The sequence below is a fragment of the Podarcis gaigeae genome (genome assembly GCF_964106915.1).
Source record: "Podarcis gaigeae genome assembly, chromosome: 17".
Classification (NCBI taxonomy): Eukaryota; Metazoa; Chordata; class Lepidosauria; order Squamata; family Lacertidae; genus Podarcis; species Podarcis gaigeae.
Genome location: NC_139694.1, coordinates 18183345 through 18200090, shown reverse-complemented (window position 1 = coordinate 18200090; position 16746 = coordinate 18183345). Strand labels below are relative to the sequence as shown.

The 16746-nt window shown below is 41.4% G+C and overlaps 1 protein-coding gene across 1 annotated transcript in view; it reads right to left on the bottom strand.

Annotated features, from left to right (window-relative positions):
• Positions 1-16746, bottom strand: part of FREM1 (FRAS1 related extracellular matrix 1) — a 78628-nt gene that overhangs the window by 10813 nt on the left and 51069 nt on the right. Inside the window, exons 24-29 of the mRNA XM_083718136.1 lie at positions 16178-16442; positions 11418-11832; positions 9707-9908; positions 7880-8024; positions 4114-4243; positions 2016-2088 (exon numbers count right to left, since the gene is read on the bottom strand). Of these exons, the coding sequence (XP_083574262.1) occupies positions 2016-2088; positions 4114-4243; positions 7880-8024; positions 9707-9908; positions 11418-11832; positions 16178-16442 (1230 nt within the window). The remainder of the gene's footprint in view (positions 1-2015; positions 2089-4113; positions 4244-7879; positions 8025-9706; positions 9909-11417; positions 11833-16177; positions 16443-16746) is intronic.

Genomic DNA, 16746 nt, shown 5'->3' with positions numbered 1-16746 from the left:
TCCAAATAACACTAACTAGAGACCAAATTTGTTCCTGAGCAATGATGATTCCATTCACACAGTAACAAAGATCTGTTTTCTATAGAGTGGGAAATAATAGCAGGCAGTTCAGGGGGAAGGGCCGGATCATCATGTAAATTTCAAAAAGAAATAAAAAGTGCTCCTCATCTTGAAATCTTAATTACAGAGAATCCACTATTGTTTTGAAATATTGTCATTATCAATCATCCACGACTAGTTCTGTTTTCAGTGTCAAGTACTTTGTTGCAAAGCCGGAGTCTTCACTGCAAATACCACATAATTTGTTGGCATCACACTATCTATGAACTAAGGTAACTACTACTGCATAAAGCCGCATCTGAAAATCACACAGGAGGAAGATTGAGATGGGAATCTGAGTTGCCACTAATACTGAGGCAAAACTGGAGGCTTCTGTTGGGCAAAAGGTCCAAGGAGTTTTGATGGAAGCAAACATCTGTTGGAGGGTATAACACCATGATCGCCACTGAATTTCGCTTCGTGCAAAATTGCAAAGCCAATTCTGAGGTTCTCGCCTGGGCAAAAGATCAGAGGAATTTCAAAGGAAGAAAAAAAGGGGGGGAGGGGAAGAGCCTTGGCGAGAGCGGCAAAACTTCTCACACAACCTTGAAGGAGAAGCTGGCAGACTACAGCTCTGGAAGTTAAAAGCAAAGGACAATGCTTACCACCCTCCTAGACCATTAAACCCTGACTGGCCTCTGCAAAGGTGCCATAGTTTATTGTGAGTGTCTCAGAGCATGGACTGACCACAGGGAAAGACCAAATTCCAGTGCCTACACTCCAGAAAGGTGCTAAGCTGGCACAGACTTTCTATGTCATGGAGCAGATTCGTGTGGAGTATCACTTATATGTGTTACAGCAGCCATTCATACAATAATCTTCCCACAAGACTGTTAGTCCCCTTTGTGGGCAGTCACAGAAATGAAAGGAACATACAGGGACCCTGTTTTCCCTTAAGACAATTTGTACATGCAATGATTTCAGCCTCTGTATAGGCTGCATCCACACCATGTATTTAAAAGCACATTACTTCCCCCAAAGAATCCTGGGAACTGTAGTTTAAATGTGTGGGTGTGCACAGCCTTGGATGGAACGGTTTATATATAAGCTAAGCTGTAATTTTAATTATATCTCCTGCTCTCCGACCCTGAATGCTTCCCAGAGCGGCAAGCGGTTAAAAACAGTTCATTAAAACAACCAGTTACCAACGGTAAAACATTAAAATGGCAGAACTCTTAACAAGAGGTACATGTTAAAACCACGTAAAATCAGCCAGTAAAGAACACACAGACACATATCAATAATGACTTAAACATCTGGACAAATGAGAAGATATTGAAAAGTTAAGAAACTCAATGGCAAGAAACAATTTCTTTTTCTGTAAGCAATTTCTATTGAAAAATGTCAACATAGGTAAAGGTAAAGGTAAAGGGACCCCTGACCATTAGGTCCAGTTGTGGATGACTCTGTGGTTGCGGCGCTCATCTCGCTTTATTGGCCAAGGGAGCCAGCGTACAGTGACTAAGCCACTTCTGGTGAACCAGAGCAGCACACGGAAACGCTGTTTACCTTCCTGCTGGAGCAGTACCTATTTATCTACTTGCACTTTGATGTGCTTTTGAACTGCTAGGTTGGCAGGAGCAGGGAGCTCACCCCGTCGCGGGGATTCGAACCGCCGACTTTCTGATCAGAAAGCCCTAGATTCTGTGGTTTAACCCACAGCTCCACCTGCGTTCAATTTTTATTGAAAAATGTCAACATAGAATACAATAAAAAGCCAGGAGACTGGCTCTAATGGCTTGAGGACCCACTTCTTAAGGGGCACTGCATCCTCATTAAGACAGGGTGAAACCCACCTCTCACCACAGTACCTCTGTTTTGTCTGCACTGAGTGTCAGTTTATATCACACTACCTGTTCACCACTTTCAATAAATAAATTAATTTTCAAGTTACTGCCCTCCGAGGCAGAGCTTACCTGGATCAAACTGAATAAGTTTAGAAGGAGCCGCAGTAAAATCCTTTCCTGATGAAGCAGTTACTTCATTGATCTAAGGTAGAAAATGGACAGAAAATGCACAGTATGAGGGGCTGAAACAAAGACTTAGCTGGATCTCTAGAACCAAAGCACACACCTAAATGCACTCTCTGGCCAGAGAGAGCCCCTGGCAGAGTTAAAAAAGTCACAAAAATAAGCAGCAGTGTAGTGTGGGGATTTAGGCTGTTACACTTTTAATGCCCCATTTAATCTGCGACTGGAGCCTCCCTGTTTCTACCCTTGAACAGACTACACACCTTAGTAAGTTTAAAAATGCTTTACTTACACAGTTCCAAAATTCAAGTTCATGCATTTATTCATGCAGCAGCAAGTAAACACAGGCAGAAATCTTGGGCTACAAGATGAAATAGCTCTAAGCATGCGGTTGGAGATTGTAGCAAGCAACCTTAGGCATGTCCAATCTCAGTGAGTTCCTTCCAGGTGAGAGGTGTGACCTAGCTTAGTCTAGCAATACAGATCTATGGTATTAATTCCTTCATGCATTGACTAGCATTACACATGCTATAGTTACAGTATATGAGTCTGCAATATCCCAAAGATTTGTCCAGTTTCTAACTAAGACCAGACCTTATCTCAGAAAGGGGAAACACTTTTCCTAGGAAGATAAGTATGCCATTATGCTTAATGCCATGGTCTAGCAGAGAAGTCTTTATCAACAAAGTCTCCAGCCAAATTCTTAAGTCAATGCAATTTGTCTACAGTGTTTCATTACAGCAAGTTAAAGGTCAGCTCAAACCCACAAAAAAATCCTCCTTCTATGCACCCGAAGAGTAGATGGAGTTTAGAGATTCTAAAAGAGGTTTCAAAATGGTGGGCATTTTTCCGTTGAGTCATCAAGATGCAAGAAGTGACACATAAAATGCCACATGGGGTGAAGAATGCGGCGGGTGCTAGAAGTGGTAAACAGTTAACACGAGTTGAAATTCCCCCCCTTGTTTTTCATGCATGTTTGTATGTACATTTAATATGCTGATGAAGCAATCCAAAATATTGTGACAACCTCTTGCATACAGTAGTATTCAATCAATGACTGTTGTGGGCAATGTATCTTGTCTGTGGTACCAATGTGTCACACCCTCCAAGTGTACCTATTTTCCAGGGACGTCCCTGATTTGGAGAAGCTATCCCAGTTTCTAATTTGATCCCACTTTTCCTTAGGATGTCCCTATTTTCATCGGAGAAATGTTGGAGGGGATGGAGTTATCCAACCCTAGAGTGTCTGCAGGCAATCCTGTATAGGGAAGGTTTTTAAAAAAACGTTTACTATTTTGCTATGTTTTTATATACAGTGGTACCTCTGGTTAAGTACTTAATTCGTTCCGGAGGTCCGTACTTAACCTGAAACTGTTCTTAACCTGAAGCACCACTTTAGCTAATGGAGCCTCCTGCTGCTACCACGCTGCCGGAGCACGATTTCTGTTCTCATCCTGAAGCTAAGTTCTTAACCTGAAGCACTATTTCTGGGTTTGCGGAGTCTGTAACCTGAAGCGTATGTAACCTGAGGTACCACTGTATATTGGAAACTGCCCAGAGTGGCTAGAGCAACCAAATGAAATGCGTGGGGTTTATGGAATGGGACGTCCCTATTTTCATCCTAGAAATGATGGAGGGCATGGAGTTGTGTGTGTGTGTGTGTGTGTGTGTGCATGTGCGCATTACTACTCCCTTAAAACCAGTGGTGTAAGTCTCCCATGCTACACAAAGGGTGATTTTTCTTGTGTGTGTTATAAATGCTACCAAGCTTTTGAGACGAGCGTAATAATTCATTTTGTTTTAATGGCAGGGACCAACATTAAAGTAGGTAGCAGCCAAAAAAACAACAACCCACCATTTGGTTTAGGGGATAAAACTGCACCCCAAAAGCCTGAGCAGAGTAGTTCTTTCGATACAAGGTAGGTCAGTTGGACTTATTCTGAGAAGACTTGTGAAGGACTGCACTTTGCAAACTAGCACTTTGCAAATCCTTCAACATCCTTAAACTATGCTTTATTTTCAGTTCCTTTTATGACAACGTTACCTTCACTGCAACAAAGGCAGAATCTGTGATGTACCCTGATCGGGTGATCCTCAAAGGCAGCACCTCCACATTTTCGCAAACTTCATAAACATCCTGTTCTATTTCAATTTTTGACCATTTCAGTTCCAGTCTATTGGGGCAAAGGGAGAGAAAAAGAAAACACTGTATGCAGGAGAGGAGGAATTTGCAGAGAAAATCCAAAAGTGAAGTCCCTGATAGTTCAGGATCCAAGACAGCTGACATTTCTTTCTTGCTGTCTGTGCAAACATACATTTTCTACCAGTGTATCACTGTGCTCAGGAGGAAACTGGTCCTAAGAGAGAAGCAAACAGGACTTAATTTGATAAAAGGTTTACCAGAGTTAAACCTTGGTTGTGCTTTCACGACAAGGCTCAGCCCTCAAATTGCAATGTGTATTCACGGGAACAGAAGTGCCTTTGAGAATGCACAGAACATGCATTCCGCTCACCGTGGAGTAGTGACAGCTGGTTCCCATGTTTTTAGAAGGCATTTAGGGCAAACACGCAAACTTGCTGAGCTCTTTTGGCCCCCCGGCTAATAATTTGGATGAGGAAGAGACCCTCCCCCCAATGTTCAGGGGGCAGAGGAGGCTGAGTGTGGAGCCACAGCTTCTATGGCTGGGTTCTCCTCCTGTTGCTGGAGAAAGAGGCCCTGGTGCCTCCTGACTTTTAGAAGACATGTGAAAGCAGCCCTGTTTAGGGAAGTTTTTAATGTTTGGTGTTTTATTGTGCTTTTAATATTCTGTTGGGGGCTGCCCAGAGTGGCTGGGGAAACCCAGCCAGATGGATGGGGTATAATGATGATGATGATGATGATGATAACCTCCACTCTGCTGAGACAGGCAAGAGAATAGCATTGTAAAAGTAGGCAGCAATGTGCAATAGTCAGACTCAAAGGCCTTCCTACTCTCATATGAAAGTGCCACATGCTACCTTTATCTGAAATCCTGAAGGGATACTGCCATCCAGTGTAGACAATACTGACAATACTGACGGACGAGTGGTCTGAATCCAGTTTCCAATCATTCTACTCCCTGTGGCTTCCCATTGATTAAAAAGCTTCTGGGCAGCAATTTCTGTTGGATGAAACCTGAGGCATAAATATCACCTGCAGCCCACATATGGAACTGCCTGTAAGATCTCAACAGTTTGGAGCAAAGTCACTATTTCTCATTTATAGGTTAGCAATACTTTTTGAAAAGCTGAATGCAGAGTCATCTAGTGGCCAGTTATGGAACGGAAGTGAATTCTTTACACATCACCATTTCCATGTGCCCCCAAAACAAATGCTTGAGTGCTATTTTTCTAGGAAAAGGGCTGCCAGAACTCACCGTGAACACCTTCTCTCTTGTTCTCTTAAAATGGCAATGGTAGCCACCTGAGAGGTGCCGGAACTGGAAAAAATGCCCTGGTTATATCCACCAAGGTTTCTCCTCCAGAAAGCTTGGTTCAGTTACACTAAATTTAGTATCTAAAAGATCTGATATGATTTAAAACCCTTCCAACGATTGAAGAAAGGAGAATGAAATTAATGGACTATGAAGAATTAGACAAGCTAACAGGAAAGATCCGAAACCGACGGGACCAGAGATTTACCGAAGACTGGAGTAAATTTACGAATTATATGAAAAGTATTTGTGATGATCAAACGACGTTTGTAGGTTTGAAGGAAGTTCTGTGAAGAATATTATGGAAATATTGTTAAAATGATGAAAAGGAGATGATAGGTTAAGAAAGGTAAAGGCAATATAAAATTAAGTAATGCATAAGAAGGGTATAAGATGGAGGATCATCAGAGGTGCTGATGGAAGTTCAATAAGATTGTATTTGTAATAATTTCTGTGGTATGTTTTATAATTTGTATGTTAAAACTAATAAAATTGTATTTTTTTAAAAAATAAAACACTTCCAAGTAAAAAGAAAAGAACAGCAAAAAGAAAAAAAAAAGAAAAAAGGTTCGCACACAAAACAGAACGGCATGCCCAATTTTTGTTTGTTTGAGTGGAAGTATATCAGATTTTAAACAAAGGAAGAAGGAGGCTCCCCACCATCTGAGTCTAATACTTACCATAGTATCGGTGCAGCATAAACCAATTAGAGTAAACGGTATTTATAGAAATGCACCCAAAGCAGCCCAAGAGGTTGTAAAGTTGTCTCTACTTAAAATAAAGCTGTACAGATGTACAGCATGCTTAACTCTGAGCAGGTATGGATGTTGCATTGCCCTTCTTGGAAGAATGAAAATTGGGAACATTTAAACAAGCAAGCATCCCCCAGATGTGGCGCTAATGCAACTCAAAATGTCCTAAGACCCGCAGGATTATTTCTTAGATTCATGCTGTTCTACACACCCACTCAAATTACTTGGGCTGCAATTGGATTTGTACGGCTCCTTTCTTTATTTGCCACCACTGTCATAAACAGAGCATTTGCAGGCAGCAGTTAGTTAAACATTATTAGAGGGAAGAAAGAGTTTGGAGGGATATTTCATCACATAGCTTACACCCTTTTGTTATGTGAAGTTTTAAAAAAACTCACTGAAAATTATACCATATATTTGGGACATGTTACCAACCCAGATCTAGAGTGACCTCTAGCTGCAGAAAGCTGCATCTAGATGCAATTTTCGCATGCACAATTTAGCAACGGAATGTGCTTAATTTACAGTCAAACTTCCCATCTTGCAAGCACATATATAACTAATAATTGCCATCATTAGTATTATTTCTGTCATATTTCACAGCGGGCAAATAGCTTGCCAGCCTTTCTCTGCTACCGTGAAGACTGTGTGTCTTGTCAACAAGTAAGAAAAGAGGATAAACCTTCCTAAATCTGAATGCTTGCATATACACTGTGAAAATGAAAAAAAGAAAGAAAACATGATGGATTGGTGTTATGCCACAATCCATTGGATATTTGTGCAAACTGAAAATATCACTGTATACTTAAGCACAGGCTCTTTTCACAAATGTGAAATGTTAAGGCTAAAGACTGCTTTCCAGAAGTGAAATTGTCTGAATTTGAAATCTTTGTCTTTAATCTCAGAAGTTTGGATGATTTAGGAAAGATGGTTTGTGACTGCCCAAGGATATTCTTCTCATCATCCCTTCCAAAGTGTCAGGATCAATCTCCAGTAATGAAGACAGATTCCAAGGTTGAAGGTGTAAGGCCATGTTAGATAATGCCAAATACTTTTCTAAATTTGAGAGAAACTAAAAACATAAAGCTGAACAAGTATGTAAACTCTGAACAAGTATGTAAACTCTGATAACAAGAGTTCTGTGTATTTCAAAAGTCTTCATCTTACTTCAACAGTAAAATGTAGCATTTACCTATTTTCTGCCATTTATAGTTGCAAAAATGTTTTCTCTGACAACTTTTACCACAACACGCCACTTTCTCCTAGCCTGGCATCCTCACAGTGTTGTTTGTAAGAATAACAGGTTAATGTATGTGGAACACTTTGAATGTCGTAAAAGTCCTAAATATAATGTACATAATCACTAAGAGCCAACATAGCACCAACTCCCCAGACAATCCTATTTCTAGTTTTTTTTAAAGGCCTACAATTATTTTTTCTAACTGCTTCCTTCTAGCTCCTGTAAAGAATCCTGCCACACAAACCTGTGACCCAGTAAAAGGTCTCTGCTTCAAAACCTTCAGCAAGTGACCTGACTTAAGGGAGGAAACAAACAACAAATGCTATGAGCAATGCAAGTGTTCGGAGAAAGAAAGCTCTAACTTACATCTGAGGCATTGCAGAGTTTCCTTCAGGATCGGTAACTTGAATCTCCAGGTCTTCTGAATTCCCCTCCCAGTAACGGTCAATGACATAAAGTATGGTTTTGCTCTTTAAATCCTTCTGACTGAATTCATGCTGAATAAATCCACCTGAGAAAATGAATGAAGAAATGTGACGTCAATCCACTATAGCCAACAAACCAATACAGTGGTATTTCGGGTTACATACGGTTCAGGTTACATACGCTTCAGGTTACAGACTCCGCTAATCCAGAAATATTACCTCGGGTTAAGAACTTTGCTTCAGGATGAGAACAGAAATCGTGCTCCAGCAGCAGGAGGCCCCATTAGCTAAAGTGGTGCTTCAGGTTAAAAACAGTTTCAGGTTAAGAACGGACCTCTGGAATGAATTAAGTACTTAACCCGAGGTACCACTGTATAACATGCCATATTAAGGGGCCCTGAGGAACTGGAGGTGACTCTCACTGTATCAAGCACTGAGGCAAATCTTCAGCTAATCTTCAATTGAGCTGGGTCTGGGTGTTTTACTATTATTCCCTTTGCCCATGGATAGCCCCAGCCATCTTGGTGCCTGAGATACCCTGAGAAAACAGTGCTCCTGCCACTCCCAAGTCAAGGGGCATGGTACTTAAAGGCATTCAAATTATTTTGGCACCCGAGGCAGAACCACACCATCTGCTCCCTGGCAACAACCCCCCCTACAACAACAATAAATTAAATAATTGACCATTTCCCGCTCCTTCATTATAGCCCAGTCTTAGGCAAACACCTCACTCTGTCTAATGGTAGGCCTGGCCCTGTCACAGCACAAAAAGTCTTCAGATGCATCTAACACATACAATTCCATAAGCCTTCACAGCATGTTTTCCCTAACACTTGCACCTTATGGTCAAGGGTGACATTGGGGGAGTGGTGAGGGCCCCTCAAAATTTTCAATAAGGGGGCTGGGCCCTTCAATATTCTACGGTGATTTGCGCACACTGGGCATGCATGCCGTGCGACATGCTGACATCACTCATGCATGCTGCATGGCACGCTCACATCACACATGCAAGCCATGTGGCTTGCATGCAACATGGCACCATGTTGTGTGGCAAGTCAGTGCTCTTCAGGTGTTATGAAAATTGGGGAGTTACCACATGATGTGTGTGTTTGTGTGAATGTGCTAGCTCTGTTCCTCTTTTTGTCACCTTCCATGAGTTGGAAGACTGTCTTGCCACAGAGAGCCTCAGGGCTCCATGCGCAACTGAGAGCTCTGATTTTTACAGGGTTCCACAACACGCAGGGAGCCTCCACAAATGCAAGAGGCCCCTTGCTGCTGGTAGTTGCACTACAACTTGCGGAAGGCAACAAAAACGGTGAGAGGCTGTGTGTGAAGCTAACAAACTTGTCACTGCTGCCTTTTTGTCATGTAGTAACTTTTTTGTAACATCTGAAGAGGTCTTTTGTTGTTTTTTTAAGTTCCACACTACCTTGATTAAAAAACCAACACACACTGCAAGTGTGGTTTCTGCTTTTTAGGAAGGAATAGTATGAATTTCTGAGTCCCGCTCTGAGTTCATAGAATATAACTGGCTTATACAGCAAAATGAAATAATTAGGTTTTGAAAAGAATCAATTACTCCCACAAACTTGGGTCCTACACACTTTTCTGCCGAGGTCTATTTCAGTCTGCTTTTCTGACACTTTCTCCCGAAATAAAGTTTCCAGGAAACTTCTTCTGTAACAAGTCTGCTTAGAAGGATGAATTGCAATACTACCCAACACAATGTATCTTGTGAACTACAGGGAAAGGGGAAATGACACTATACCTGTTGTTACATTTTGCAAGTAGCCGTACCGAGGTCCTCGCAAAATCTTGAAAATTATTTGTTCATCATCTCCATCACAATCTGATGCCTTCAGGGCCCGGGAAGTAATGTAAATACCAAAATTGCCATTTTTCAGAAGTTCTACGTCTGAAGCAGCATGAAGGTGGACAATTTCTGGTGCTGCTTTGGCTGGGCTGTCCACCTAAAACAAAAATTAATGCTCACTATCACTGATCAAAGGTTAGATATTGAAGGAAGGAAGGAAGGAAGGAAGGAAGGAAGGAAGGAAGGAAGGAAGGAAGGAGCAACACACTCCCTTACCCTTTCCCTATTATAGCCAAGGCTCTACTTTTTGAAGCTATACATGTCATCAAAACAGGAGTCTTAAACCCAAATCAGTTTGATGAATTAGCTTATATAAGTCCTAGAACACTGACACTTGAGATACATGCAATCTAAGGCATGCAAATTACTACAACTTTGTGTATGTATGTTTATGATGAAAAGCCCCCTTCATGCAAGAATCATGTGAAGGGGCATAGAAAGAGCCTATGTCTCTAGCCCCATGCCCCAGTTCATGTGGCTTCTCAGTTCCTCCCCCAACATCCATATGTTACCATGGGGAAAAGTGGATGCGCCATTTCTTCACACATTCTCAAAGCCTGTATGACTGTGAGCTTCGATGCCTCAAGTTTACACACGCAGGCTTTTCATGTTAAACATCCATGTCTAATGTGTGGGCAGTGGGAAATGAGCAAAGACAGAAGCACAGTCCCTTAACCACCATCTACAATTGATGCCCTTTTATGCAATTCACACATGAAGGGGGCTAAAGCAGACAGCAAAAATCAAGGCAACATAAAACACTTCATTTGGCATACAAGCAGTTCAAGACATCCTCATTGATAGAGAAGTAGGAATGTTCCCAATACAAAATAGTAAAAATACAAAGGGAAAACAAGAGAAATAGAAAAGAGAGAAAGAGAACAAACAGGACAAAGTTAAAAGGATAAAAGGAGGAAAAACAAAGAAGGGAAAAACAGAGATGTACTTGCACATCTCTATCTGACAATTGTAGGTATTTGGGTGGGGGAAAGAAGTCATTTTCCTTGAACTGAGGACACAAACAGGAAGGGGACAGTTGGAGGAGGGGAGTCCCTGCATGAAAGGCAGGGTAGAAAGGGTCTCCCAGGGTGAGAGACTGGGAGATGATGGATGCTCCCAGGTGGGAGATGGGAGAATCTACCTCTCTGTATGTGGATAAATGACAGGATATATATGATGTAATATGGTAAAGGGCCTTACAGGTATTTTCTTCCCTCTTCCTCTTTTTTCTGTTTTCTCTTTCTTTCTTTCTCTCTCTCTTTTTTAAAAAAATATTCTCGTTCTGTAGACTAGTTTGATTCTTATTTTATTTTATCTCAAAAACTGTCAATACCAATATTTTAACAAATTAATAAAGAAGTTTGGAAATGGAATAGCTAACAATCAAAACTTGGGATTGAGTTTACTTCTTTATTCTACAGAACATATCTAGCAACATTCTGTAGTGCTTTTGGGATGGGTTTTTTTTATAAAAAAAATAACACACAATACAGCACAATACAGCACAATAGAATCCTAAAACCTGCATAAAAATGAAGCTAAAGACAATAGTGTTTGTGTGTGTGTGTGTGTGTGTGTGTGTGTGTGTGTGTGTGCAGGAACTTGCCTGGATACTGAACGCCAAGGGCTCTAGTTGCACCTTGTTATTTACTATGAAGCCTTCATTCACTCCATCTGTTGCCACAAATGTAAATCTGTCAATCCGAGAATCCCCTCCTCCATGTCTATAAGCAATGTTCAGATTGTCCACATCTTGTTGGCTGAAGCTTTGCTGCCATAGGCCAGACTTTCTGTTGAAGAGCTGGCCGTACTGTGGGAGCTGTGCAAGGAGAAAGGAGAGGTTTTGCGGATCTGTGTCTGGGTCCGAGAGCTGGAGAATGTCTGGAGAAAGGAATGCAATGCCACCTTCGAGTAAGGTCAAGCCTTTGTTCTTGGCCACTGTGGGTAAGGCTTGGTCCACTGTCTCCAGGATGATCTCAAACTCTCCGTGTTTTGTCCTTAGTCCATTGCTGACGATGAATCTGGCAAAAAGAGGCAAGTGTTCCTGTTTCACCATCTACTGAAATGAAATATAACAGACACCTTTACTAAAGAGTTTGCCTCTCGGTTACTCTGAGAACATATCAAGACCCCAGTCTCTGAAAGAATGACACTCACGAGTGGCAGACACAAAGATGTGTGTATGCACATGAAAGCTTATACCAGGGGTCAGCAAACTTTTTCAGCAGGGGGCCGGTCCACTGTCCCTCAGACGTTGTGGGGGGCTAGACTATATTTTGAAAAAAATATTGAACAAATTCCTATGCCCCACAAATAACCCAGAGATGCATTTTAAATAAAAGAATACATTCAACTCATGTAAAAACATGCTGATTCCTGGACCCTCTGTGGGCCAGATTTAGAAGGCGATTGGGCCGGATCCGGCCCCCAGGCCTTAGTTTGCCTACCCATGGCTTATACTAAGAACAAACTTAATTGGTCTCTAAGGTGCTACTGAACATTATTATATTATATTATATTATATTATATTATATTATATTATATTATATTATATTATATTATTATATATATAATGTTGATTTAGAGTCTGCTACCACTGTCAGCCAAGTTTCCCCTCTCCAATGAACTATTATTTTGTATAAAAATAAAAGCTGTCTGGCAGCAGGCCTTCAAGGTCACAGCAGGCAGGGGTCTTCCTCAGCTCTCCTATCTGAGTGCCTCTGAGACAGGAACAACTCTTAATTGGGGTTTGCATTGAGCCACAGGCATTTTGTTCATATATACAAACCAATGAATATTTGAAACACTTATTTCACCTTAGCCCTAGATCAAAGGCCAGAGCTAGAACTCTTGAGGTCAGAAAAGCCTTGATACCATTGGGGTCGTGTGCCTGATTCTTGATGTAGAGTTTGTGACCTCTTGGTCTGAGAAACTGCTGATATTCAAGTTACTACCCTGAAAACTTCCACTGATGATTCAGAGGTGACCAACCTGTGTAGGCATTATGCCATCAAACGGATGGGGAAAAGAGCTGGCAGGTTTGATGATTTATAAGAGTAAGAAATATATTTACTGAAGGTAAATATATTCCCATCTGAGAAAAACTGTAGCAGCTGTCTGAACTGACCTAATGCTTGTTTCAGCGGTAAAACGGATGTCCTGTCATCAGTTTAGTTATATCACAGCTTCAGCTGGAATGAAAGCAATGATGTGGATGTAGTCATACCTTGGTTCTCGAACGGCTTAGTTGTTGAACAAATCGGCTCCCGAATGCCAAAAATCCAGAAGTAAGTGTTCCGGTTTTTTAATGTTTTTTGGAAGCCGAACGTCCGACTCAGCTTCCACTTGAGTGCAGGAAGTTCCTGCAGCCAATTGGAAGCCGCACCTTGGTTTTTGAATGCTTTGGGAGTCGAACCAATTAAATTCGAGAACCAAGGTACCACTCTAAAAGGGCATTTTGTGAATTTTGAGGTTGAAGAGGGAAGATGATACTCAAGCGTCGGACCGAATTGTTAAGCGACTTTGCTACCATCAACAAAAATTACTTCCACCCGCTGTTCTTGTAAGCAGAGGGATGAACTGTGCTTTCTCCTGAAAGGTTTTCCTGACTGAAGATGCACTTTCCTATTCCTTACAAACAAATGGAAGTTTGCCCACTCAGTTGAATGGAATGAATAAAAAAGGAGCTGACACCAGGATAAAATACTTCAGACCATGTTGCCCTAAAGGACTACGGTGGCAATTTGCCACAGAATACACCCCTAAGCAGTCTGGAGACCTCGGAGTTCTGCTGCCCCAAAGAATTGCCTATATAGCCTATATAGTGCTAGTCCATGATGCAAAAATACTAATACTAAAGATTTATTGGGTTTTTGCTTTAGAAAGGCCCACAGATATATTCATCCCAAACCTAAGTAAGGTAAAGGACTTAGCAAACAGTTCAGCCCATGAGGATAGATTATCTGTGGTCCAACTTTCAAAGGCAGGCTAGTAATTGCCATGCAAATGGCGTGCATTGCTAGGTCCCCCCAGACAATGAGGTTGTTTGTTTCAAGGAAACACCATGCCCCTTTCTTCCAGCGTGTTGTTTATTCCATGTTTAGTTCTGTTCCACGTTTCCCTCAGGAATGGGAAGCAGCCAACATTCTCATCACTCTGATGAAATTTTTTTTTGGGATAACTCTCAAGCTTAGTTAGGAGGCTGAGTCACGTGACTTGATTTCACCATTACCAAGGTTTTCAAGGCTTTCTCTAGTTCATGGCAATAGAGCTGGCTGCAGGACTTACCATCTGTCATGGCATTTAAAATATAAAAATGGAATCAGGAGATAGTGCCAGCTTATTACAAAACTGATCCACCGTGTCAAAATGGAGGACATTAGCATGTTCTTTTAGCATCCTGCTGCCAGCGTCTGATGTCAGATTGCTAATCACTTGAAGTCATCTGTCCAAAACAAGCACTGCCAAATCCTTCTTCCAGGCCAGCAGCATCAAACAATGCTGTGAGGTTTACGATGAAATAAAGTGCCTTAACGGACGGTAAAAATCTGATCATTTAAACCCTCATTTAATTAAATGTCACCAGCCCTTGGTGTTTTATTTTTTAATAATCTGCCACAGTATTTATATCTCAATATATAACCAACTGCTTGGCCAAATTCAAACAGCCAGGAACATCATTTTACAGTGATTGAAACAGACACGTATATCTTCATTTCATTAAAATACCTCGTCAAAGTGTGTCTGGTCTGGGCATAACATTCTGGGCATGTCTATAAGCAATGTCACACGAATTTCACTATAGGTATGTATAGACACACACACATAGTTAGAGTGGTAGCTACATCTATGCATCTGAACATGAATATGTACCATCTTAGTTAAACTGGAACAAAAACAATGGTGTGAATCCAGAATCTGGCTTTTCCCCAGTCTACTAATTAATTAAAAAAAGCAAAATCCCAGATGAGGACAGCAAATCAACACAGAACTGCCGATAGATACAAATTTGTTTCATTAATCAATGTCTCTGCTTTTTAACTGCCTAACCAATGAGTTTAAGTAAAGAATTTCAAATTGTTAAAATACATCATTACACTATATTAAATTAAAATATCCCTTCAAACCACAGAAAAATAATCTTAAATGTGCTTCCTGAATCAAGATACGGGAATAAGTAGTTTCCAAGGCAGTGGGTGATATTCAACTAAGTTTTACTCAGAGCAAATGCATAAAAACAAATGGGTCTAACTTACGTCCATTAATTTAATGGGTCTATTGTCAGTAAAACCTAGTTGAATACCACCCAAAATGTTGTCCTGAGCATTCACACCAACTCTATTTGCAAAGTCTTGGTGTTCAAGGAGATCCAGCATTATGTTACATTCTGAAATTTTCTTCCAGCTTTAAAACTGAGTGCAGAAACTGAGCAGCCAAATTAGTGGTGCAGCTAGGTAAAACTTCATTTACTTACGGGCAATAATGCTGATGCCCTAGAAAGGGTTCATGGGTGACCTATGAAAATAATTAACAACCTAGAAAGCAGGTTCCAAATGAGCTCGGTTATACCATATTTTTAATGTGTGCTTTTAGGAGACAACTAAAATGTTAACACACAATCCATTTATGTATCTACCACGTTCCCATTATGGACAACTCCTTAGACCACAAAGACATTGGTAACTATTTCCCATGCGGTGCAGGGAACTGTTCAAGTGCTATTCTTATTTTAGATGAGGAGTGGGAAACTGGTGGCCCTTCAGACTCCCCTCATCCCTGATCCCTGGCCACATTGGTTGAGGCTGATGGGAACTGGTGTCAAACAACATTTTGTCAGAGGCATGGCTGGCAGAGAGGAATCTGCAGAGGGGGAGGAAGAGGCAGAGGAAAACAGGAACTTGATTCTTTCACACAACAAAAGTGAGATAAGCCCCCCTCCAGAGGAGGAGGAATTGGCTGCGCCTGAATCTCCAAGAAGTAGGAGGCGGAGCAAGCGATTAGAACAAAGGACGACCAGCAGGAAGAAGGGCTGGAAGCCAGTCGAGTCAACTGATGCCGACAGTGAGGAATGAGTTGTGGGAAGCTTGGATTGCTGTAAGCCTGTTATTGCTAATAAACCTCAACTTGTAAAACTGCCAGCGTTTCGTGTCTTGTGTGAGAGAAGTGCTAACATGGAATATATGGAGAAGTGCTAACATGGAATATATGGAGGGCCAGAAGTTCTTCAACCCAACATGGATCTCTTTACATGAAGATGCCATGCCCAGAGGAGAATGCTGTACCACCTCCTGCCATGCATTGACTGTTCCTACTTCCAATCTTGATGCTACTTTTATTAAGAAAAGCAATAGATTTTTCACTGCTTACCTGAACGTATCCCTTGGAGAAGCTGCCTTGCTATGGTGGACATAGCAGACGGCCTGACCTGCCACATCCATTTGGCTGAAACTTGTAATGGCAACTCCAGGATAGGTGACATACTCAAGTTGTCCATACTGAGGTGGGGAGGTTATCACATAAAGGATCTCCTCTGGCTTCTCAGTGCCATCGACTGCAAGGAGGACGTCAGTCATCAAGTAGCCTCTGTTGCTCTTCATCACAGTGAGGGGCTTTGTGAAAACTGCAATGTTTCCTATAGGACACATGGAACATAAATATTAACGATCTTTTTTGGTTTGGATTCTTACTAGGCTTCTGCTGGTGGGAGTGCTCCTTGAATGAAATTCCATTCACAAGATGTTCCCATGAGCAGAAAAGGAAGAATGTGACTTATATTGATTAATCCTCCCTGTTGAAATGTATTCTGAAGGGTTGGGGCCACCCTAGAATTCCGATGGAATAGAAACAGGAGCATAAATTGCGGGTGTTCACTTATTTGCCCCATGACCAGAATGGAAATCAATCCGCTGAATATGAAAGGTATTTGCTGCTATCAA